Source organism: Harmonia axyridis, chromosome 1 (genome assembly GCF_914767665.1).
Source record: "Harmonia axyridis chromosome 1, icHarAxyr1.1, whole genome shotgun sequence".
Taxonomy (NCBI): Eukaryota; Metazoa; Arthropoda; class Insecta; order Coleoptera; family Coccinellidae; genus Harmonia; species Harmonia axyridis.
Window position 1 is genome coordinate 84,301,863 of NC_059501.1, and position 23,956 is coordinate 84,325,818.

General features: G+C 38.1%; 3 protein-coding genes across 13 annotated transcripts in view; 2 read left to right on the top strand and 1 right to left on the bottom strand.

The window, feature by feature from the left end:
* Nucleotides 1–101: 101 nt before the first annotated feature.
* Nucleotides 102–3,036, top strand: LOC123688660 (metallophosphoesterase 1-like). Its single transcript, XM_045627284.1, has 6 exons — nucleotides 102–313; nucleotides 472–821; nucleotides 1,314–1,480; nucleotides 1,979–2,067; nucleotides 2,218–2,484; nucleotides 2,652–3,036. The coding sequence occupies exons 1-6, from the start codon at nucleotides 146–148 to the stop codon at nucleotides 2,799–2,801; spliced, it is 1,191 nt and encodes a 396-aa protein (XP_045483240.1). The 5' UTR covers nucleotides 102–145; the 3' UTR covers nucleotides 2,802–3,036.
* LOC123688659 (WD repeat, SAM and U-box domain-containing protein 1-like) lies at nucleotides 2,812–23,912 on the bottom strand. Of its 8 annotated transcripts, none has more exons than XM_045627279.1 (13): nucleotides 22,168–22,184; nucleotides 12,730–12,838; nucleotides 11,156–11,276; nucleotides 10,869–11,099; nucleotides 10,062–10,148; nucleotides 9,695–9,915; nucleotides 8,831–9,467; nucleotides 7,235–7,406; nucleotides 6,611–6,753; nucleotides 6,159–6,447; nucleotides 4,317–4,607; nucleotides 3,902–4,097; nucleotides 2,812–3,809 (listed from the first exon to the last, which is right to left on the bottom strand). In XM_045627279.1, exons 3-13 carry the CDS (start codon nucleotides 11,263–11,265, stop codon nucleotides 3,505–3,507), a joined length of 2,682 nt encoding a protein of 893 aa, XP_045483235.1. In that variant the 5' UTR covers nucleotides 11,266–11,276; nucleotides 12,730–12,838; nucleotides 22,168–22,184; the 3' UTR covers nucleotides 2,812–3,504. The 8 variants fall into 8 exon arrangements, with proteins under 8 accessions (XP_045483235.1, XP_045483239.1, XP_045483238.1 ...); XM_045627283.1 differs by lacking the exons at nucleotides 12,730–12,838; nucleotides 22,168–22,184 and adding an exon at nucleotides 21,822–21,892 and having other exon boundaries at nucleotides 8,831–9,062; nucleotides 9,138–9,467; XM_045627282.1 differs by lacking the exons at nucleotides 12,730–12,838; nucleotides 22,168–22,184 and adding an exon at nucleotides 23,892–23,912.
* The window catches only part of LOC123688658 (bromodomain adjacent to zinc finger domain protein 2B), a 35,871-nt gene continuing 34,420 nt past the window's right edge, over nucleotides 22,506–23,956 (top strand). For all 4 annotated transcript variants that reach the window (XM_045627271.1, XM_045627272.1, XM_045627273.1 and 1 more), the window contains exon 1: nucleotides 22,506–22,645. The gene's annotated coding sequence lies outside the window, so the exon portion shown is untranslated. The remainder of the gene's footprint in view (nucleotides 22,646–23,956) is intronic.

Consider the following 23,956-nt stretch of genomic DNA (forward strand, 5'->3'; position numbering starts at 1 on the left):
AATCGAAATTTTTTTCGTTAAATTCAAGATACATAGAATTTTTAAATCAATGCAAATTTACAAACTTCTATGAAGATTTTGAAGTTTTGTCTATGTATTATCATTTCTCTTGTCATTTCAAGTCAATATTAGTAATCGGGTTGAAATGATATCGTGTTTATTGAAAAAAACTTGGCGTTTTTTGCATATCCCTTTTTTATTCGCGTATAGTCTACTGTACAAGTTTAGGATTATCATAGCTGAGGTTTCATTGGGTTTTCTCGTTTTAGTTTTTTACTGCGAATATCTGCATTATAATGTTGTGATCCAACAGGTAAGTTCATATATTTTATGCCATTCATAAAGTGATTCAAACTGTTTTGATAGTAATTATGAATTAATTATATTTTCATATATTGACACCATAATTTCTATGTTCTCACCATAGAATAGCCCAACCATAGATGAACGCAATGTATTATTTTTCTTCAGTGTTATTGGCCGCGTCTTTCAGTGGATAATGAAGACTTCTCGATTCCGACAACCAATGACAACCGCCTTAAGGTGATGCTGATAGCGGATTTGCATTTAAAATGCAAGAGATCAAACTGGTACGAAATATTCAGCGAAGAGGTGCAAATGGAACGTTGCTTTCAACACGCTGTCCACCAATTGAAACCCGATGTTATTTTCATATTGGGCGATGTCTTGGACCAAGGCATGCATTGTAATTTGAAGGACTTCGACAACTTGGTCCAGAGGTTCGAAAGAATGTTCTCGCTTCCCAACAGGACCAAGATGTATGTTGTCCCGGGCAACCGAGATATTGGATATCATCACCAGTAAGTACAATTTTTTTTTCTGTGTTCGGAATTCATAGAATATCTCTTTGTTGATACCACAAGTGATTGAATGTTTGCTATAATCCTGTACATTATTTCAAAATGAAACTGAGATGCTGAGATTAGTCCTGCAGACTAATATGAGATAAATTCAATCACTAGTGGAATTTTTTTAGTTTATTTCACTAAGTGAAAGATAAAAATCTGAAATGATGACAGAATTATTTATATTTGTGCCATTTGTGGTTGAACTGTCACAAACACACATCAGAAAACACCGAACTTGACAGGCCAATCAGCGTAGAGTGAAGTATGGATAGTCGTTAATTTAAACTGGTCTAGAGCTCTTGATTGGTTCATTCAACAAGAGCGTCAAACATTCATTACGTATTGTTGACGCCTACTTATAGTTTGCGTCTTAGCTTAGGTTATGTGATTTTTCGAAGTTTGCAAACCTTTTTTGGTTTGGAATAATGTTCACGTGATTACTAGGATCGATGTCGATCAAAATAAGGATTTCGCAGACGGTCTGAAATCTCCATTGGTTCAGCACCTGATGGTCAAGAAAAATAACTTCATCCTACTTAATAGTATGACCCTTGGAGATGATTCTTGTTCTCTGTGTTCTGTTGTTGAAGAGAAACTGGCGGAGATAGAGAGTGAGTTTTCTTAAATATTTTTTCTTCATACTAGATGACATGAAAAAGTTTTTTTTGTTGATTGCTGATATATAACTTGATTAGCAACTATTCTTTCCTCATGAGTTATGAATTTAAAGACGTCTATGAAGAATGTGAAGTTTGTTCATTTGTTATTAATTTATTGACAACTTGGTTAGCCAATATATAGAAATACTACCAACAGAAGAAAACTAGTAAGCTTGTTTGCAGGAATAGAGCAGTATCAGTTGATGTCACAGAACAGCTGTAGGCTCTCTGTTATATGTGGCTGTAGAAGGAAATTCGATGCTTCACAGATTGGAATAGACTTCTGATTGGTCACAACTACTTCAAATCAGTGTGTCCTGTCCAATGAACTATGCGTATGCTAAATTTGTTGTTAGATGTACCCCCAGCAGCTGCTAATACTGCTCTATTAGTGTATTATTGCAATATTTTAATTGTGGTTCTTTTTTATTTCTATTCCTATTTTTGCAGAACGACTAAAATGTTCCCAAGAAGAATACAGAGGCACATGTGACCAGAATTTAACGATGCCAATTTACAGTAGGCCCATATTAATTCAGGTTATTTCAATTCTTTAATATGAGATCTTTGGACTAAGTTGGTGTACCCCAAGGCTCTATTCATGAGCCCGTAAAATCAATCACACTGATTTAACACTACCGTTAGAGCGCCTGCTTTGCTCCATGTCGACTAAATAATTGATTTTTTAGCATCTTCCACTATATCGAACTTCTGATGAGAATTGTAGTGACTCCGATTCGGCTCCGTGGCCACAAAATTTGCACGAAATGGCGGAATATTGGGAATGTCTGAGTCAGAACACCACTGACAGACTACTGCAGAGGTTAAAGCCCAGGATTGTCTTTTCTGGACATCTTCACCACGGTTGTACCAGAAGATTACCCCAAGTTGGTGGTATAGAGGTCACCATTTCAAGCTTCAACTGGAGGAAGAAGGATAAACCTGCTATAGGCCTGGTAAGAGAAGAAACCTAACCTAACACAAATACATAGTGATGAGTGTAAGAGGTGATTCACTTGATGCTTTAAGGTTTTGAAGAAAAATAACATAATTCAGATGAAAAAATCTTCAATTTACACATTTGGGTAACCTCACATAACCTATAACGACTCCATTCTTTTAGGCGGTGGTTACAACCACCAATTATGAGATCGTCAAGTGCCAAATGCCTAGATACGCCACCATAATAACAATATACCTCTTGGGAATCTTGGTTATCCTGTTCTGGATAGTTTACTCTCATGAAACCAGAAGGATCTTCGTCACCAAATGAAACAACTAACAGTTCAAACTTTAAATTTAATATTTCAACAGCAGTTCTTTCAGTTAAAATATGTGTTCACAAATACTCGATAGTTTTCATAGTAAAATCTACGTCATTTACATTTATATGGCACTGCTTTTCACTTTTAGTTTCGACGATGAACGTTTATTCTTCGATGTGGATTTACATAATGTGACACGTGAATATCATCGATGTAATGACAATGTTAAATAAATCAGTCGACCAGAATGTCTAGTTGAGTCTTGTTTGGTGTGCAAAAAGAGAAGAAGATTGAATGAAGAAAAAGAAGAAATAGTCTATGTTTAGTTCTATGCGTGGACAATTCTAATAAAAAACCATAAACGGCTTCGTGACACAGTAGAAGTTATTCATCGTTAGATATAACCAGAGCTGGGTAGTACCTACAAGACTAGTGTGGCAAATTCGTCACGCTACGAGGTGTATAAGGCAGGGACCTTTGAGTAGCCTGAGTTGGTACCGGAATTCCAAACACTCGTTACGAGTAAGAGTACCAGTAGTTCGTTCAACTCAGGTTTTGAAAGACAGAAAGAACATTCTCATCACAGTATATGAAATAAATATAAATTTGCTCGTTTCCTCCCTACTCGTCGACTCCTCTGCTCGCCTTCCACGAGCTCCATCGATCTTCAAACCGTTCCGTTGCATTCAAAGGAGTGATCCAACTACCCACTCATTCCTCCAAGTCCAAAAAAGATCTAATGGAGTTCCTCAGCTCGTTGTTCAACTTGAAGGCCGTCGTAACTAGAGGTTCGTTCGTCATAGGACTCGTGTATTTGCCAGCCATGAACCACTCTGTTATCGCTCGTCGCTCGTACGTGAACCCATCGCTGCACACCACTGGTTCCACCATCACCTCGTGCGTTATGGGACACAAGAAATCGTAAGGGATGTCCTCCCTCTTTGCGTTGAGTACCTTGGAGTCTCCCTGCTTTAACCACCTGATCTCCTTGGCCAGAGAATCGGCGTCGTCTCCAACTGGGAACAGAACGAGTCATAGAACACTATGAAATTCTTCTTCTTCGGAATATGGCGGATGCAATGTGAAATATAACCAGTTACATGTTTACCTATGTCCAAGGCTGAGCAGATTTCCTCTTCGCTGAATGTTACCATTTTTCGACCATCCAGGGAGGCATTCAAGGCATTTACCTTGATCTCGTTCAAACCTATGTTTTCCAGCCAATTGGACACGTCTGTTGTCGACCAATCGTAGAGGTTCTTAGATAGTTGCTTCGTCTTGTTTACTACGGCAGTTTGAAATACCTGTAATGATGGTAACGATGAGGAAATTTTTTTTACACTCTTATAGATCTCTGTAAGTGTTCTCAGAAGCTTCGAGTTCGTTCTACTTTATACTTTGTTCTCTTATCTCAACATTAACTTGAGGACAACTCAAAGTGAAAACTTCTACCAAAAATAAGGCGATTATAAACAGACAGGTCAAAAACCTTCTTATTGTTTTGAGACTTTAGAGGCTCTTACCAGTTGTGAAGGTAGCTTCCACAACCACAACGATTTGTCTATGCATCCAATGGACAATAGTGTGCAATCATCGGTAAAAGAACACGTGGTAACTATCGAATTGTGGTCCAAGACGTACAGACATTCACCACTATACACTGACCATAACCTAGCTTGTCTATCGGTAGCAGTTGAACACACTATTTCCCCTAGACAGGGAGAGAATTTTATGCAGGTCAAGCTTCCTCCATGGCCGTATAAGGAACGCCAAATTTTCACGTTGACTTCGTCGTAGGATGGCAGATCTCTCTTCTGGAAAATGAATATAATCGAACATTATCTACCTACAGGAATGAATGTGCCATTTGTATCAGCTAGAAACCCTTAATTCACCTCTGTTTGGTTTATGGTTGTTATTTTTTATTTTAACTCCTTTATCATTATTCAGTATTTGAATGTACCGATGTACTCACATATTAGGTGTACAACTTTGCTTCCGCCGTTTTGCAGTAGATGGCTGTAGCGGTGAGTGGAAATAAATAGTTCGTGGATATCATACATAAGCTAAGTCGATTTGTGTTTGCATCATAAAGTTATTCTCGATTAAACATGTCAGCTTATGAGCCGAATTCTCGTGATTTGCGGAAGGTTTTAATTTTCAGCTTTAAAATGAAGAAATCTGCGACTGAGGCTCATCGAATGCTCTTAAATACCTATGGCGAGGCCGAGAGTGGTTTCAACGCTTCTAGAACGGTGATTTTGACATCGAACACCAGCATGGCGGAGGAAGAGAGAAGGTTTTCGAAGATGAAGAATTGGAGGCATAACTTGATCAAAACTCGTGTCAAACGCAACAAGAATTGGCAGATCATTAGGAATGACGCAACAAGCCATTTCAAAACGCCTGAAAGTCATGAGAATGATTCAAAAACAAGGAAATTGTATGCCGTACAAGTTGAAGTCGAGAGATATTGAACAGCGTTTGTTTGCTTGTGGACAGCTGCTTTCAAGGCGAAAACGGAAGGGATTTCTGCGTCGCATTGTGACTGAAGACGAAAAATGGGTTGATTATGATAATCCAGAGCGCATAAAATCATGGGGATATCCCGTCCATGCTTCCACGTCGATGGCCAAACCGAATATTCACGGTTCCAAGGTCATGCACAGTATTTGGTGGGACCATCTCGGCGTAGTGCATTATAAGTTGTTAAAACCAACCTAAACAATCACAGGCGATCATTATCGAACGCAATTAATGCATTTGAGCCGAGCATTGAAAGACAAACGGCTGCAATACAACGAGAGACATGATAAAGTGATTTTACAGCATGAAAATGCTCGACCTCATGTTGCGAGAGTGGTCAAGACATACTTGGAAACGTTGAAATAGGAAGTCCTTCCCCACCCGCCTTATTCTCCAGACGTTGCTCATTCGGACTATCACTTGTTTCGATCTATAGCACACGGCCTGGCTGACGAGCATTTCCGTTCTTATGAAGAAGTAAAAAATTTGATCGATTCGTGGATCGCTTCAAAAGATGACCAGTTTTTTCAACGCGGGATTCGTACGCTGCCCGAAAGATGGGGAAAGCAGTGGCCAGCGATGGACAATACTTTGGATCATATGTGTATAACCAGTTTTTTACAATGAAGCCTAGAATTTCGGAAAAAAATGGGGGGAGCAGAGTTGTACGTCTATGGAAATATAAATACTGCTTTTATGACAAACAACAAACAACCAGGTGGTTTTCCAACAATACCTGTTGTATTTACTATAAAAGTTTGGGTTGCATATACAACGTAGATCCTTTTCATTTCATGGAATGGGTGGATATTAAAGAATTTTCTTCGATATTAACCTACCTTAGGCACCGTGACGCACCAAAGTTTGGCAACGCTGTCGTTTCCGCAGGTGGCCAAGAGATAGGTCTGCTGATCAGCCACCAGCACGTTAGGTATGGGTTCCAAGTTCGTGGAGAAGTCACAGCTTTGTATACCGGTAGTGTGGACGTCTTCTTCCACGTGGATCAACCTGAAGTTATCACAGCAGTTCCACAGCCTGAAGTCTTCGTTGAAACAGGTGGTGACCAACACCGCGCAGTCTGGGGTGAAACAGGCGCAGGTGATGGCGTCCAGGTGGCCTTCCAGGGTGCTACGGTCGAAGAAAATTCGCTGGTTTATACCACTTTGGACATAGAGTAATGAGACTTTTTTTTAAGTGTGCTGAGAATTTTCCTAGGTGTTATGTCACCTAACCTAAGTAGTCCCATTTCGTATTGTCCAAAATTGTATTTACCCCAGTTCTGAATTCTTACGCGATATTTTCCATGGTGTCCGCATTCCAAACGAAAGCTTTCTCATCGTCACCTGCAGTCACCAGCATTTCGCCATCAGGAGAGAACTTGCAGACCTTGATCGATAAACTGCTGGTAGGTAGTGAACCAATTTTATCGCCAGTCTAAAACGAGAAGAAGAAATATTTCTTGAACAACGTAAGTCCGCTATGTTTCACCAGTGGTTTTAAATAATGCTATAATCAGTGTGTATTGACAGGGATTCACTTCAGTATTAGAGTACAGTCACTATACATTGATGTGCGCCACGTCTAGATCCCATATTTCATAAAAATATTGATTTCTTTGCTAACTTGAGAGATGAAGCTGCATGTTGCGCATATCTCGGTCAAAATGGCACAGCTTGAGACATAAACCCAAACATTCCAAGGCAAAGTTACCATTCTTCGCTATGAAGGTGGAGGGTGCATATGGCAGGGACCACTGAATTGCCATACTGAAGATTCCATCAGTGGCTTTGTGGGAAATAGATTAGTCCAATGAACCTCTAGCACTAGTACCCTATGAAATTTGAGAGCTAGCCATGGCGCACCCTGTAAACGTAACTCTCTGGTGTCCTAAGCAACTTTAATTACGATATTTCACCTCTGGGTCCCATATGAAGGCACAACCATCCTGCGAACAAGTGGCCAGTTTAGATCCGTCCTTGGATATGTCCAAATGATTCACCGCGTACGTGTGGCCCTCTAACGGCGAATACGGAACTTCGTTCAGACTGTGCTCCTCGTTCAGGCTGAACAACTTGACGCTTTTATCCCTGAAATGTTCGAATGAAGAGCTTATTGAATTCGAGGTGCTTAACGAAGCATCAATGAACTATTTTGAGGCTGGTTTTGAAGTAATTACGGCTTATAAAAATGCGCAATGTTGACTAATGTAAATTCAATTTGTGTTTGTTTTGTTTAGATAGACGGTCTGCACAGTGCATGATCGAAGAAAACATTATAAAAGGCCAATTGAAAAGTCCCTGTTCTATTCTTCATTGGCGCTAAATTTCTTTCCATTCTGTCGATGGTCTGGATCTTTTGGAGGTAATCAATGAATATTATATTTTGTGTACCCAGAAAACTGATGTCATAACCTTGCCAGCTGACTGTTGTGTTTTCCTCGCTTTGGATTCGGTTCATCGTGTGCAGTCCACTCAGCTGACTGTCGATTGGACTCCGGAGTGAAATGATGGAGCCATGTTTCATCCATTGTCACATATCGACGCGAAAATTCAGGTTTATTGCACGTAAAACAGCTTCAAACACTGCTTAGAATCATTAACACGTTATTGCTTTTGATCGATTGTGAGCTCGCGTTGCACCCATATTGCGCATAGCCATCTCATGTACAAATATTCGTGAATGATATGATGTACATGTTCAGATGATATCTTCACAATGTCTTCTATCTCGATCAACTTGACTTAATGGTCATTCAAAATTATTTTGTGAACTTTTTTGATTTTTTCGTCGGTGACAGCCTCTTTTGGGCGTCCACTGCTTTCGCCATTTTCGGTGCTCATTTCACCACGTTTAAACTTAGCTCACCAATCACTGATGGTTCATTATCTTGGTGGAGACCCCGGAAACCCTTCATCAAGCCCGTATTTTGCTTCAACTGCATTTTTTCCTTCAAAAAGCAATATTTTATCAGCACACGAAATTCTTTTTTTCCATCTTTCTTCAAATAACAAAAGTAACTACACTCACAACGCAATATCTCACGAAGTAATGGTCGGACTGCTGTCCAATTTTGACACGTATCGTTTGAAGGTTGGTACTAACTAAAAATCATATGGATTCAATACTAGCACTGCCATCTGTGCATCAGATCGGGGACTTTTCAATTGGCTTAATATCTTGTTTTCGATGATAGGATCTTCTCGAATATCAAGCGCTTCTGTTAAAGAATCAGAATAGAAGTTTCTAAAGATGCAACTGTTTTAATAACATCAAAAGAGGAGAGACAACAATCGCTCAGTGCACGAAAAATGTTGTTAAATTATTGTGAATCTTTTATGGATTAGACTGATTAGAGTGTGGTTACTACAACTTCAGCAATCAAACTTATGTAATATATCAAAGCAAATTACTTTCAAGCAATTGATTTATCATTTACATTTTTTTTTTCAATACACTCATAGCTCAGAATAGTTCGTAGCGGTATCAATTCAATTAGAGATAAATTACAAACCCAGATCCAATAACAAGCAATCCGTTAGGATGGAAACAACAACTATTTATCGACCCGTCGGCCAGGTCATCTATTTTCTCCAACAGCTGCATATTGTCCACATTCTGAGACACGTGCACCTCTGAGTGCACGTAATCTGAACTACCGTTCGTCTTCTGATGCTTCACAATCTCGCAATCTAACGATAAGTTGCCATTCAGATCCCACACAATCACTTGACGATCGTTCGAACCTACAAGTAGGTAATGCGTCAAGGTCCAAACGTCAAATCTGACAGTTCGGTAATACAGGAATCTGTTGAACTTACCTGACGCGATAAAGGAAGAGTCTTTAGAGACAGCTACGCAGTTGACGTATCTGGCGTGTCCGTGTAGCTGGGCTATACAGCCACCTAGGTTGTCCCATACTTTGATGGTCTTGTCCAGGCTGCAAGAAACCAAGGTTTCACCTCCGGGTGTGTACCGCACGCAAGTTACAGAAGAAGAGTGGCCTTCCAAGACGTTATGAAGGCTGACAGTCACCCTTTGACCTGACCCTCTGCCTTTGGGGAAGGAAACTGAGGTTATGTTCCATATTTTTATCTCGTTGGTGGAACCGCTAGAGGCTAGGGTGTATTGCTTCTGCAGAGGGTTATCATCTAGAATTTTTTCGATGAATATTGCATTGCATGGCTACTAGATTCAAAAATGATTCTATGAACATTATACGTCAACTATCTATCTCGGGTGTCAATGTCCACAGAATAACAACTTCGTGGTCATAAAAATACACATGCAGTATTATAACATGAAATAAACGTACAACAAACACTGTAGAATTTAGAATACACAGCGTCGGAGCTGGATTTTCAAAATTCTGACTCACCTTCCACTTCAACACGTTTGGAGACATCCAAACTCAACACCCCCATGTCCAAGGCGTTCACAAGGCTCGCAGCGGGGCTACAACAGGCCTCGTTGACGGTGTCCACCAAGTCTTGCACGTGCCAAACGTTGATCATTTCCATGGAGCAAGCCGTCACCAGGTACATCGAATCTGGAGTGAATGCTAACGATTGCGTGGCACCCTTGTGGTCCCAAACTGTTCTGCAACCGATTTCGAACGATTCAAAACGTATTGAAGGAAAATATTTTTTGGGCCACCTCGGTAGTTGGCGATAGATATTTTTTTTCATCCGAAAAAATATATCTTGTTTTTATTCATCGACATTGAATCATTTCGAACAACTCACCTGATCAAATTCCTCCTGGCCAAGTCCCAAATGCAAACGGCACCATTGTCGCCTGCAGTAACGAAAATTGCACTATCCGGAGAAAATCTAGAACAATATTGCACGAATGTGATGAATTTCCTCTTTACAGGAGTACGATTTGTAAATTCGCGTACCCAGTAGTTCGTTTGCACCGGTAGTTCAATTGCACCGGTAGGTCTATAGAACCGATTATTAGAACTATTCAACTTGCGTATTTACGAAGCCAATTTTATCATAATAATAATGATTTAACTAGCCGTTTTTATGTACTACGATATTAATCTTAGTTATGGTTCTACACAACAGTAGTATCTGGAACAGTAAATCTTCCACAACACTCTATTTGGATACTCATTCAATCCTAACTGGTTATATCCCAGTAAAATCACGTATCCAGTAGTTTATTTGCATCAGTAGATTAAATGAACCGATAGATCTACAAAGCAAATACGTAGACGTAGTAGTACTCTGTAGCTAGATGGATCTATCAAGATGAATTGTCCAAAAAAAACACCGTCAAAAATGAAACACGTAACGAAACTTAATTATTTCTGTTTGAATAATTAATCCTATACTTTTATAGAGGCCTCATTTGGTGATAAATAAAGAATAAATTATCTCAATAAAAACACGAATGAGGTGGCGTTTATGAAACTTGGTCCACGCTCTAGATTCCTCACTAGAATGCAAATCGAATTCGTTATAATGTAGTTAATTTAAACCGAATTAGATTTCCATACTCGACGACTTAGTTTACGCTCAACCATCTGGCACAACCGTACAAACCTGCACACTCTGATGGGATCTCCGTTGACCTGTGCCATAGTGTAGATTTTGTCCAAAGAACTAACATTCCATAGAATCGCAGTGCCGTCCACAGAAGCGGAGGCGAACATAAAACCTTGTGGAGAAGCTTGGACGCAGGTAACGTTATATTTGTGATCTTTTAGGGGTGAATTTGATCTTTCCACGTAGCCCGTCCCTGGAACCCAATCCCATACTCGAACGGTCTTGTCTCTGAAATATACAGGGTGAGTCAAGTAAACGATCTGAGAAAGGAGAAAAAAACTTACCCAGATCCGGTTACGAGAGTACAATTTGCTGCGAAATCACAGGTGGTGACGTCACTCTTGTGTCCTAAGACCTTTTGGAGGATCTTCACGTCTTGGCCTGGGCAGGACATGGTTGAAAAAGCTGAAATGAAAGGGAATAACATCCTCCTGAAGAAATTGAGAAGTGGAAAGTAAGCTTTGAGTCTGAGTTCAATCGATTTGATCGATTTTTTGAATAAAAATTGTTTCTAATTTTTTACTACAAAGTCAGCGTTGGACGAGGTAGTATTAGGATAGATCACCGCTAGGTTATTCATATATAACTTAATTTTATTTATGAAAACTTCAAGTGTGAACAGCAGATCTACAAGCGAATAACAAAAACTCCTGACAAAGTCTTCGCAAGATATGTTTCCCCAAGATGGTATAGTCTTTCCAAAGTCACTCGACTTGACTTACACAGAAATATATCGAACATACAAATTACAGATATAACTTGTGTTTTTTTCGAGGTATATAACTTTAAGTTGGCATTACTGTTCGAGATGGCGAACGATTTAACAGCTGTCAAGTGATTTATTTTCAACTTGGTTTGGAAATTCATCATGAATAGACTCACGCCTGAACAACGCTTGCAAATAGTGCAATTTCATTTCGAAAATAATGGTTCTCTGCGGAATACGTATCGCGCACTACGTCCATTTTATTTTGTTTAGCGATGAAGCGCACTACTGGTTGAATGGCTACGTCAACAAACAGAACTGCCGCATTTGGAGTGAAGCTAATCCTCAAGTGTATGTCGAAACACCGTTACATCCAGAAAAACTGACTGTTTGGTGCGCTTTATGGGCTGGTGGAATCATTGGTCCGTACTTCTTCAAAAACGATGATGGCCAGAACGTTACAGTCAATGGTGATCGGTATAGAGCCATGATTACTAACTTTTTCATTCCTGAATTGAACAACCATGATGTCCAGGAGCTGTGGTTCCAACAAGACGGCGCAACATGTCACACAGCTCGTGCCACAATCGATTTATTGAAAGACACGTTTGGTGACCGCCTAATTTCACGTTTTGGACCTGTGAATTGATCTCCAAGATCTTGTGATTTAACACCGCTAGACTACTTTCTGTGGGGCTATGTAGAGTCATTGGTCTATGCGGATAAGCCACAAACCCTTGACCATTTGGAAGACAACATTCGCCGTGTTATTGCCGACATACGGCCACAAATGTTGGAAAAAGTCATCGAAAATTGGACGTGCAGATTGGACTACAGCCGAGCCAGCCGTGGCGGTCATATGCCAGAAATCATATTTAAAATGTAATGCCACAAGATTATCTTGCGGATAAATAAAATTCATGTCAATCGAATAATCCATCGTTGTTTTATTGCAATTTAAAGTTCTATAGCTCTAAAAAAACACCCTTTACAACACTTTTGTGGACTCCAAGTCTTTGAGAGCTTTGAAATGTTAGAACTACCCATGGCTCACCCTGTATGTTTAAATTGTATGTATATCTATGTATTTATCTAAATCTAATCAAATACAACAAGCTCACATGAATGATAATAATACATCCCAAAACTCACCCTGAACGATGCCCAAAGTGCAAAACAAACTTTCAGCAACAGTTCGCACACAGAAATTAGCACTACAGCAAACACCAACTGTTGTTACTCTGTGTTATCGATCATCGAACTAAAACACATCAACCTTTGACGTCTACGGTGATATTTGACACCGTGTAACCTCTCAGGTATCTTGACTTTTTATGAAACATTCGAACATATTTGTAGATATTTCTACCGTCGCGTCTCCAAGACAACGCGGCTTATTATCGAAATCATAGAGCGCATTCAATAACACCCATTAGAATTCGATTTGGAAAATATGACGTGGCCAACTAGAAAATACGATTAAACAGATCTATGTTCATGATGCGGAGTGAAATATTGATGTTATCATCGTTTATTTAATGGTCCTTGGAGCGTTCAATGCAGATATCTAATTTACTGAATTCGGAAGAGGGATAATAAGCAGTTTATTCTATAGTTGGTAATGGTGGTGTTTGATTAAAGAAAAAAGGGTAGTTCACGTGGCCCGAAGTACAGGGTTGGACGGGTTATTCGTAACTTTACGATATCTTTGATTATGTCGTTTTATGAAATGAAGAAGTCCAAGAACATTTCCCTTTGGAACTCCATATACAGGGTACTCCTAAATTGGAGGTACATACAAAAAAAAATGAGAGATTCCTTTAATAATTTGAAGAAAAAAAGTCCTAAATACTCGAAAACACTTTGTTTTCGAGATAAGGGGAGTAGGGATTCATCAAGCCAAGTAGCTTGACATTTTAACCAACTAAAGGGTGTTTTTTTTAGAGCTATAGAACCTTAAATTGCAATAAAACAACGATGGATTATTCGATTGACATGAATTTTATTTATCCGCAAGATAATCTTGTGGCATTACATTTTAAATATGATTTCTGGCATATGACCGCCACGGCTGGCTCGGATGTAGTCCAATCTGGACGTCCAATTTTCGATGACTTTTTCCAACATTTGTGGCCGTACATCGGCAATAACACGGCGAATGTTGTCTTCCAAATGGTCAAGGGTTTGTGGCTTATCTACATAGACCAATGACTTTACATAGCCCCACAGAAAGTAGTCTAGCGGTGTTAAATCACATAATCTTGGAGGCCAATTCACAGGTCCAAAACGTGAAATTAGGCAGTCATCAAACGTGTCTTTTAATAAATCGATTGTGGCACGAGCTGTGTGACATGTTGCGCCGTCTTGTTGGAACCACAGCTCCTGGACATCATGGTTGTTCAATTCAGGAATGAAAAAGTTAGTAATCATGGCTCTGTACCAATCACCATTGACTGTAACGTTCTGGCCATCATCGTTTTTGAAGAAGTACGGACCAATGATTCCACCAGCCCATAAAGCGCACCAAACAGTAAGTTCTTCTGGATGTAACGGTGTTTCGACATACACTTGAGAATTAGCTTCACTCCAAATGCGGCAGTTTTATTTGTTTACGTAGCCATTCAACCAGTAGTGCGCTTCATCGCTAAACAAAATAAAATGGACGTAGTGCGCGATACGTATTCCGCACAGAACCATTATTTTCGAAATAAAATTGCACTATTTGCAAGCGTTGTTCAGGCGTGAGTATATTCATGATGAATTGCCAAACCAAACTGAGAATAAATCACTTGACAGCTGTTAAATCGGTCGCCATCTCGAACAGTAATGCCAACTTAAAGTTATAAATACCTCGAAAAAAACACCCGTTACAATAAGTTTAATAAATGAAAGTGTTTTTTGCAAGGTTCCTTCTAATCTCATCATTTTTTTCATTGATGTGACACTATATAATAAAACTGCTGAAAATCAAGTAGCTTGATATGATTGACTTGAAATCAAGTCAAGCTCAAGCCAATTAGTTTGAAAATCAAGCCAAGCCGTGAATCCCTAACAGGGTGTTTCTTGTAGTAGTACTTTTTTCTGATGATTATAGCAGTTTATCGAATTTTTTATCAATTTCACTACACATTGGGTGAATCAGTACCAAAACTTATTTATAACTTGTTCATCACACCTTACTAAACGATCTTCATTATAATAATTAGATTTAGACGTTGTTCGGTCTGACCAAAAACCTACCGCGATTAAGTCCGGTGCGTACATTCCCGCACAAGCACGGTGTAGACCCGGCTTAACGCCTAAAGCTTCCCACCCATGCGCGGACCGGGCGAGAAAAGAAACGGAAGAGATTGCTGAAAACGTTTCGATGTATCTCTTTTATATTTTGATAGACACTGGGTCATCCTATGATTCTCTAACGGTTACAGATATTGATCTTAGAATGAACGCGCATAAGGGTTGGGGAGGGGATAGTTGGAAAGGTTCCTCTTATTCCCGTCAGGTACAAGGGAAATTATGCCTTAGACTTGCTCGGGTAATCCGGTTATCTGTTGGCGTTGAATGTACGCAACACAAGGGTTGGAAAATTGAAATTGGGTTTTGATGGCGAAGAAAGAGTCTGGCAAAGAAAGTTTAACAGTAAGCTTGAAAGTTCTTGCTGTTTACCGAGGTGAAATTTCGAAAGAAAAATATGAAGAAAATTTCATGTTGATCGGTCCTGTAGGGAGCTTTGAGCGCTCGTCATTCGTGCGCCGATTGCGCCTTCAGAGACCACAGAAAGTTACATAGATAGAGGATTCATTTTGATATTAAAAATAAACGAGAAATCATTGTACAGGGCCGGCGTTAGGGGAGAAATAGTAAGGCTACCGTTTCAAGCGAAGCTATTTGAGGGGCGGCAATTCGGCTCAGTTTGCAGGCCGCCTTTTCCACATTCCCTGCAATAAAAATCTTCAAACTGCCTCTACCATACCTGTATAATATACAAGGTGTTTCCAAATTAGACGTGAACCTTTGAGGACGTGTCTGTATGGCTCATTTGCTGTCGTTCAGTGATAACCAAAAATCAGCAGTTTTCGAGATATTTGAGTTATTGTGATTTTTGAAAGATTTCTCACCTTACTTCGTTTTTCGTTAATTTTTTCTACGTTGAACAAATTTTATTATAATTTTGAATTATTTTCGTGGCCAGAGAGAAGTCCGGACCTAACATCGTTAGAATAGACGAAACAGCGAGAAGATTGATAGTACATATCAAGCGGAAATAAACAACTGAAACTGAAAATTTGAGTGTAATTGCCATAAAAAAATATTTAATACATTATTTTCCTTTCTTTGCTTCTTTTCCCTTTTCTATTGAATCTGCTGAAACAAAACTAGTGCCTGCATTCTAACGAAATTCTTTTAGGAAATGAAGAAGGCATTTGGCAAGCTTTTAAAATAATTTTGTCATACATAAATGTGGAATTCGAAAGTTGCAGGCCAATTTATATTAGATATTAACTTTTTTTTTTCTTCATATATACTAACTTTCAAATCATACTAATTCTTATTCAACATTTAATTTAGCATAGTTCTGCTTTTCTCATACATATCATATCATTCCTCAAAAAACATAAATCATAGCATCAGCCACATTTTCGAATTGCGAGATATCGAAAACTCAATTCAATGCTAACATTTTTTGTTTCCTTCATTACTTCTTAAAGAAAAATGAAACTAGTTAGTTTTCAGATTGAAATATGTCATTTATATTTCGTATTTAAGTTCAATATCGATTTTTGTAATATCAATCCTTATTAAGGAATAATTGACTACGCCACTGGAATGTTTACTGTACCTCTAGTTGTCAATTTTGCAGGTTTGTCGTTTTCCTATCTCACTTCATCATCATACTGTTGCAATTGATTACAATACAACGCTATTTACTTTTGAGGGCACCTCTATATTTTCTTTCCTCTTAGACTGGCCCCAACAGCTCAAATTTTTTCACCAATTTCACAATTTCCGGCCTAGAAGGTGCTTCACCCGGAAGTGCTTCAATTTTGCAAACTGCGACCGAAAAATTTTCACCATTTTGTAGTGAATTTTAACAATTTATGCGTTGTTGAAGCGTGTATCGTTCCATTTTCAGTAATAGCGTTCTTTTTACTTGTCAAATGTCAAAAGATGACAGCTGATCTGATAGCGGGCCACTCAAGATGAAACCTCTTATTAGAGAACCCTATACAAATACCAAACCTGTCAATTTGCATCTGAAGATGCTTACAACAGTAGCAAGTGAAACGTAAGGTGAAAAACCGAGAAATCCAAGAATAAAAAACAGGAATTCTCCAATTCTGTTAATAATCGATTCCCTGTTCATTCTCGACAGAAATTAAAGTTATCCTATCGACTATTTCGTAATACCTATTATTTTCTAGCGCTATTAATCGAATACAAAACAATTAAATCATAAAATAGAGTTCCGATACAATGAACATGCCTGAATAAAATCTACATACCTCATTTAATTGAACAAATAGGACGCCATCATTAATTATAACTATGGCAACGATATTATAATTTCGTAGACGGCTATTTTTTTTGGATGAAAACATATTATCAAGTCTCAAAATATCAAGTTCAAGTCTAAAGTCAAGGGTTCAAAGGAATACAACCCATCAGAGCCATTTCATAATAATTGATGTTATACTATTTTTTCGAAATTATGATGCCAAACTACATAATTTTCACTCTACCGTGAATATAAATCAATAAATCAGTCAAGGATTGAAATTATTGACAGGAATAATATCATAACGATAAAAGCTATAACAAAAAGTGAATAAATCACAATTTTTCAAATGTTGTATTTCAAATAGTTGAATGAACTGCTGCAAATTTTGGGTTTTGTCCAATTGACATAGAAGCATTCCATAGAATCGAGAAATAATAATATAATGGAACATTAACTAATTTATTATTAGGAATTAAACATAGAGGTGCCTACAACTCTACATAGAATCGTGATATTGAATGAAATAACGATTTGGATGAATGATACAAAGGCAGGGCCGTATTCAGAGGGAATGAGGCAACAAAATTATGAGAATTCTGTTAGATTATTTCGGTGTTTTCAATTACTTTGTTGCAAGATAAACGTTTTTGGCGTTATTAACGGTTTTTTGCGGTGTGAATTCGTCCCTAAAAAGTAGGCATTTTCGAACAAATTTAGACCATATACAGATAGAGATTCAGTTGTTAGCTTTGATCTCAGAGTAATAAACATAGATAGAGGGAGCATATGTCATTTTCAGTAAGTAAATTTTGTCCCCAACATGAACTATAAAATTTGACATGAAGCGTGCGGAAATGAAAATATATCAGTGATACGATATTTCACTCAATTCGCGAGTTTCTCCACAAAGAAAGCACTTATCATGTCCCATAATGAATCAACGTTTCATGTCAACCCAAAATATATTGCGATGAATACCTAAATATATCAGAAATTCAGAAAACAAACTTCAAGCGCGCCAAACGACGTGAAACAACCGTAGACACTAGGAGAGCAAAAGCTGCTAAACCTTGGATTTCAGCAGGTAGAAACTGAAAATAATAAATATTCTGGTTATTATAAATTCGACAATTAGGAATAATTATTAAGTTAATAATAATTAAGTTTGGTTTGGCAATTCATCATGAATAGACTCACGCCTGAACAACGCTTGCAAATAGTGCAAAATGAGATTGCCGTTGTTCCCGATTTTCATAAGCGAATTTTGTTTAGCGATGAAGCGCACTTCTGGTTGAATGGCTACGTCAACAAACAAAACTGCCGCATTTGGAGTGAAGCTAATCCTCAAGTGTATGTCGAAACACCGTTACATCCAGAAAAACTGACTGTTTGGTGCGCTTTATGGGCTGGTAGAATCATTGGTCCGTACTTCTTCAAAAACGATGATGGCCAGAACGTTACAGTCAATGGTGATCGGAATAGAGCCATGATTACTAACTTTTTCATTCCTGAATTGAACAACCATGATGTCCAGGAGCTGTGGTTCCAACAAGACAGCGCAACATGTCACACAGCTCGTGCCACAATCTTTTAATTGAAAGACACTTTTGGTGACCGCCTAATTTCACGTTTTGGACCTGTGAATTGGCCTCCAAGATCTTGTGATTTTACACCGCTAGACTACTTTCTGTGGGGCAATGTGAAGTCATTGGTCTATGCGGATAAGCCACAAACCCTTGACCATTTGGAAGACAACATTCGCCGTGTTATTGCCGATATCGGCCACAAATGTTGGAAAAAGTCATCGAAAATTGGACGTCCAGATTGGACTACATCCGAGCCAGCCGTGGCGATCATATGCCAGAAATCATATTTAAAATGTAATTCCACAAGATTATCTTGTGGATAAATGAAATGTATCTCAATCGAATGATCCATCGTTGTTTTATTGCAATTTAAAGTTCTATAGCTCTAAAAAAACACCCTTTATTTATCACTCTAACGTTGTAACAAAGCACGTAATTCAGCATGGCATAATTTGATCATAATGTAGATGCTTTCAACTCCATAGATAAATGGGAGTTTGATCAATAGTTGTTCTTTTTTTCTTGGCAATGAACCATGAAACGTTTGTAAGCGTAATCATATTTTTCCTTGGATTTTTTCGGGGACAAACTCAATCTGACATCATCAGCAGCAAAATCACATCTGATTCTATGTTTTCATGGCATGTTACTATTACTAAACTGAGTAGGTAATTGAAAAACGCTTTGAAGTTTGAAATTTCATATAAAAATTCTAGAATACGACTCTGATCAAGCTTTCAATAATGGCTTTTCTCATTTTTTGTATCAAAAATGAGCTTTTAACAATTCAATTTTCTACACGTCCAGATTTGAATATTGGGGGCCAATAATTATTATCATGAGTCCGGGGTTAGAATTCCTTCAATTACGGCCCTGGACAAAGGTAATTCGAAGACTTTCCTACTCGATTGTCGATTCATATTTACACTAATGGGAATGTGAAACAGAAAAGAAATAACTTTATGAAAATTACAATTACTTCACAATGACAGGTACATTTATACTTGTACGTTGTAGTAGGTATTTTTTCTCAAAACGAATTGTGTACAGATCAAGTCATTTCCGATAACAATTATTGATTTATAATTCGGTTTATACATTGTAAAGAGGGCGAATTGAAAAGCGTTTTGGTCGTAGTTTATTCAATTCGACTACAAACAGCGGTCGTATACTCTATTCATTATCGTCGCTCAGTGGTGTAGATGAGGGCTGGCGGAAGGGGCTTTGCCACCAGGGACGTACCGCGAAAATTTGTCATATTCACTTATTTTCGTTATATCGATTATTTTCATTTAGGAATTATGAAGTAATAATTGAATAATAATAAAGAATTTAGTTCAATTCAAAACTCACGAAATAATTATACAGAGTGATTAACCGCGATGGCCTATTAGAAGTTTATGAAAAACTAATCATAATTTTGTGCTGAAAATTTGCATGTTAGGGGTTTGGGACAATGATCTTCCACCCTTAAATATTTTCAAACCTCTACAACTTCCGGTCAAACCGGAAAGGGACAAAAATCATTGTCTCAAACCCTAACATCGCGGTGAATCACTCTGTATTATGTTAGAAGTTTCGATAAACACACTCACTTGGCGTTAGGAGTATTTGAGCGCCCAATGGAGATCACATGACTATACAGGGTGTTCAGAAATTGGAGGTAAAAGCGAAAATGACATATTTCTCGGGTCATGTTAAGAAAAAAGCCCTATAAACATGGGGTAGCTATCATGTTGTTTTCGAGATACCGGGTGTTAGAGCTTGATTTTTTTAAGTTTTTTCCCCATAACACTTTCCCTTTGCAAGATATTCAACTTGAATTTAGCATAGATAGGTATTCCAATTTGTTTTCATCATGTGATATGCTAATTTTGGATGCAAATCTACGTGATATTTTTTCTTGAACAGTGCCCGCTTTTTTCCTCCAGAATTTTTGTTGATGGGCCGCTGGTAGTTTAGAAAAATGTAAAAAAAAACTTTGGTTTAGTACTACACTTTTTGGTTTTTTTAGAGTTTCGTCGAATCGGCTATAGATTTTGAGAAAATAATTTCAAAAAATTCTCTGACAATCCCCAGGAAAATCAAAAATATTAAAAAGATCCAGTTAGTAAGCTATGATGAATAAATTAATTTCAAGTTTTGGTACTTATGTACCCAATCTGCAGCAAAGATTAATACAGATTCTATAAACTAGTTTAATCTCCACAAAAAGAGTAGGACTACGAGAAACAACCTGTATCTCGAAAACAAAGAGATTTGCGGAACAATGTTTAAAGGACTTTTTATTAAAATTATCCAAAGAATCTCTCATTTTCCTTGGTACCTCCAAGTCAGGAAAACCCTGTGCATGACCTTATTTTTTTTTAAGATCTCGATCGGTTTCAGAGCAATAAATAAATATGTAGTCAGTTTAAAAGAAAGTTTTAACACCCCGTATCCCGAAATACGAAGATTTTCGAACAAAAATTATATGGCAAACTAATGTCATTATTTTTTTAACGCAGAATCATCTCCTGAAGATTGCCGCACTTGCTCACTAACGCTCTATATAAACAATTGTACTAACTATGCCTATACATATTTATTTTTTAAGTGTCAAAAAATGTTATTAATCGTAATGTTCTCAAAACGTTTTCCCTGTAGAATTTGATTCATCAAAAGTTTTCATTGAACAGATAATATATCAAGAAAAAAATGCGAATAACAAAAATAAACTTGAAATTTTCCAATTCGATCTTATTCTAAAACTAATAATTCTCATCATGAAAGCTAATTCTTGGGAAGTCCAAAGTCATTCATATTTCAACGCACAATATTCAAGAATTTTATAAAACTGTTCTCAAATCACGTAATTCATTCATGTTTACATCTATTTTCCAACATACCAACAGAGGTACAACACGACAAATTCATTAACGTTTTACAACAATCATAGGAATTATCCAAAGAACGATAATGACCTCAAAACATAGAAACATTCCATCAACTCATAAATTCATTCCTTCGTATATTACTATCCAATTATTAAATTTCTCCACCTTTCACAACAACTAATAAGAATAACGATCGTAAATTCTCAATTCGGATCGATTCTGAAACACCTAAACTGCTCCACCTGATCGAGAATCAACAAATAACTCAATTCATTTCACCACCAGAACCATCGAATATCGCCGTCCTAAGATCCAACATCGCCAAGATTCGTTTTTCCATAGAACGTTAGGAGGCTACATCCTTGGAATACGCGTGTTTTCCGGATCGATCGCTTCGCTGCTCCAAATCGCGGATATTCAAAGAGCCGAGTCGCAAATAACCAAAGACGTTTAACGAAAAACGACAATATAAACCCAGAAAGTTCGTCCTCTATGGACCTACCCAAGTCCCGAATCGGAAAAACGGGGAGGCGGCGTCGTCGAAACAAAAGCGAAGCGGCAGCCGGTACACTCCTCGCAACGCGACCGATAAAAACACGCTAAAATGAGTAATCAAAGTAATTTTTACAGTGTGTATCCGCCGTCCTCCGAAGCTCGATGTAACTGCACGTCATCGTCATCGAGAGCGTGTAGCTGTGCGACGAAGAGAGGTTGAGAAGCGAGAATGAAAGCTTACGGACGATCGCGGGGGGTTCCGTGCACGGCGGGAGGGGGGTTGGCAAGCAATCGGACTGACACCAAGCCTAGGTCCGGCCATCTTGTGATGGCAAGCGCTCTTGCCTGTAAAACACCCCCGAAATCCTAATATTCGACTCGAATAATTAGTGCAAACGTTGAAAAAGTGTCGCCAACGTCGCGCCGTGTCTATACAAAACCTATTACTCACGTGGTATTGTTCCTATCGGTCGTGGAGATCCTAAGAAAAATTTGTGTACGGCACGTTATTGTTTTTGTGTTACATTTTCACCAATTTGTGGATTGTTCGCTCACCTACCGATGACGTAGCTGGCCCAGATGCCCTGGAATACACTCTGATTTGTCCTAACGTAAGCCCGATCAATTTCTCACAAGAATCTTCGTATATTGACACAGAAATCCATACTAATTACACTCTTCATAGAATAGATCCTAGTTCCTTCCTTCCGTCAAACTTAAATCTACCAATTTACTCTAATTTCTGACTGAATCAACGTGAAATCTCTCAGACAATTTCATTTCCGATCGAAACATTAACTGAAATTGATTCATTCTTAGGAATTCATTTGAGCGTAACCGATTTTAGGCGATGATAGCTCTCTGTGTCGCTCATAGAATCGATTGTCCTTCTAAATTCGTGTAACGAAGGCTCATTATCGAATATTCCATTTGTATTTCGAATACCCGACAACTAGTTATTTCACTTTTATGTGGCAGCTGCATGTGAACAACATACGTAGGAACGTATCGTTTCGGTCGATGTGTAATAAGCCCCACTAGCGGTAAATTTCGTACAAAGCAACAATTCAACATTCTTGTCGGTCTCAGGACAGGCCTTCTTCGATTTAACGATTATATAGGTTGGGTTCCATTATGAGCGGAGTAGTTGCTTTATGTTGCTTCTTCGTCTCTTCTCCGTTCGGAGGAATATTTAATTCAGCGCCCGACTGGAATCCTCAAGCGCCAACTTGGGCACCGATCGAAATACGTTGGTCTTGGCTCTACTAAAACATCGTTCATGTGATCTTCATCTTTTCTCTTTTATTCGCGGCAGTGTGAATGACACTCGTCTCGTTTTATCCTGTACCTGCAACATCTTGCGTTCAGTTTTCGCATTCGTATCGACTATTTTCAGCGACAACCGACGTATCTACTTCACGTTAACAATCTCCTCTCAAAAACAATAATTTATTCTATGCTATTCTATGTTAATCGATGAAAATGTAAACATGAATTCCAACTCTATGATAATTATATGATTTCATTACATCATTTATCTGTGTTCTAAAATAACACCGTGATTATTTCTTCAAAATTTGTGAACTATTAATTAATTTCCGGAATCCAAATGCATTTAATCATAGTATTGTTCGTAATTATTATTGTTTCATATTAGGTATTGTTTGTTTACGAAACGGGTGCATGCAATATGTTATTGGTTACAACACCGATAATACAAATAACGTCAGATAGTCAAGAATATGATTCGTGAATTTTCCTGTATTCTTATAGGTATTTTACGATCGCGATAGAGAAGACCATAAAATTAGCATTTTACAATTCTGTTAATGATAATATAAATACATGGTGCCTTACAAATTCAAGTGGTATCAAATACTTCACTTCAATCTATCCGTTTGTTTGTATTTATTTTAGGTGCA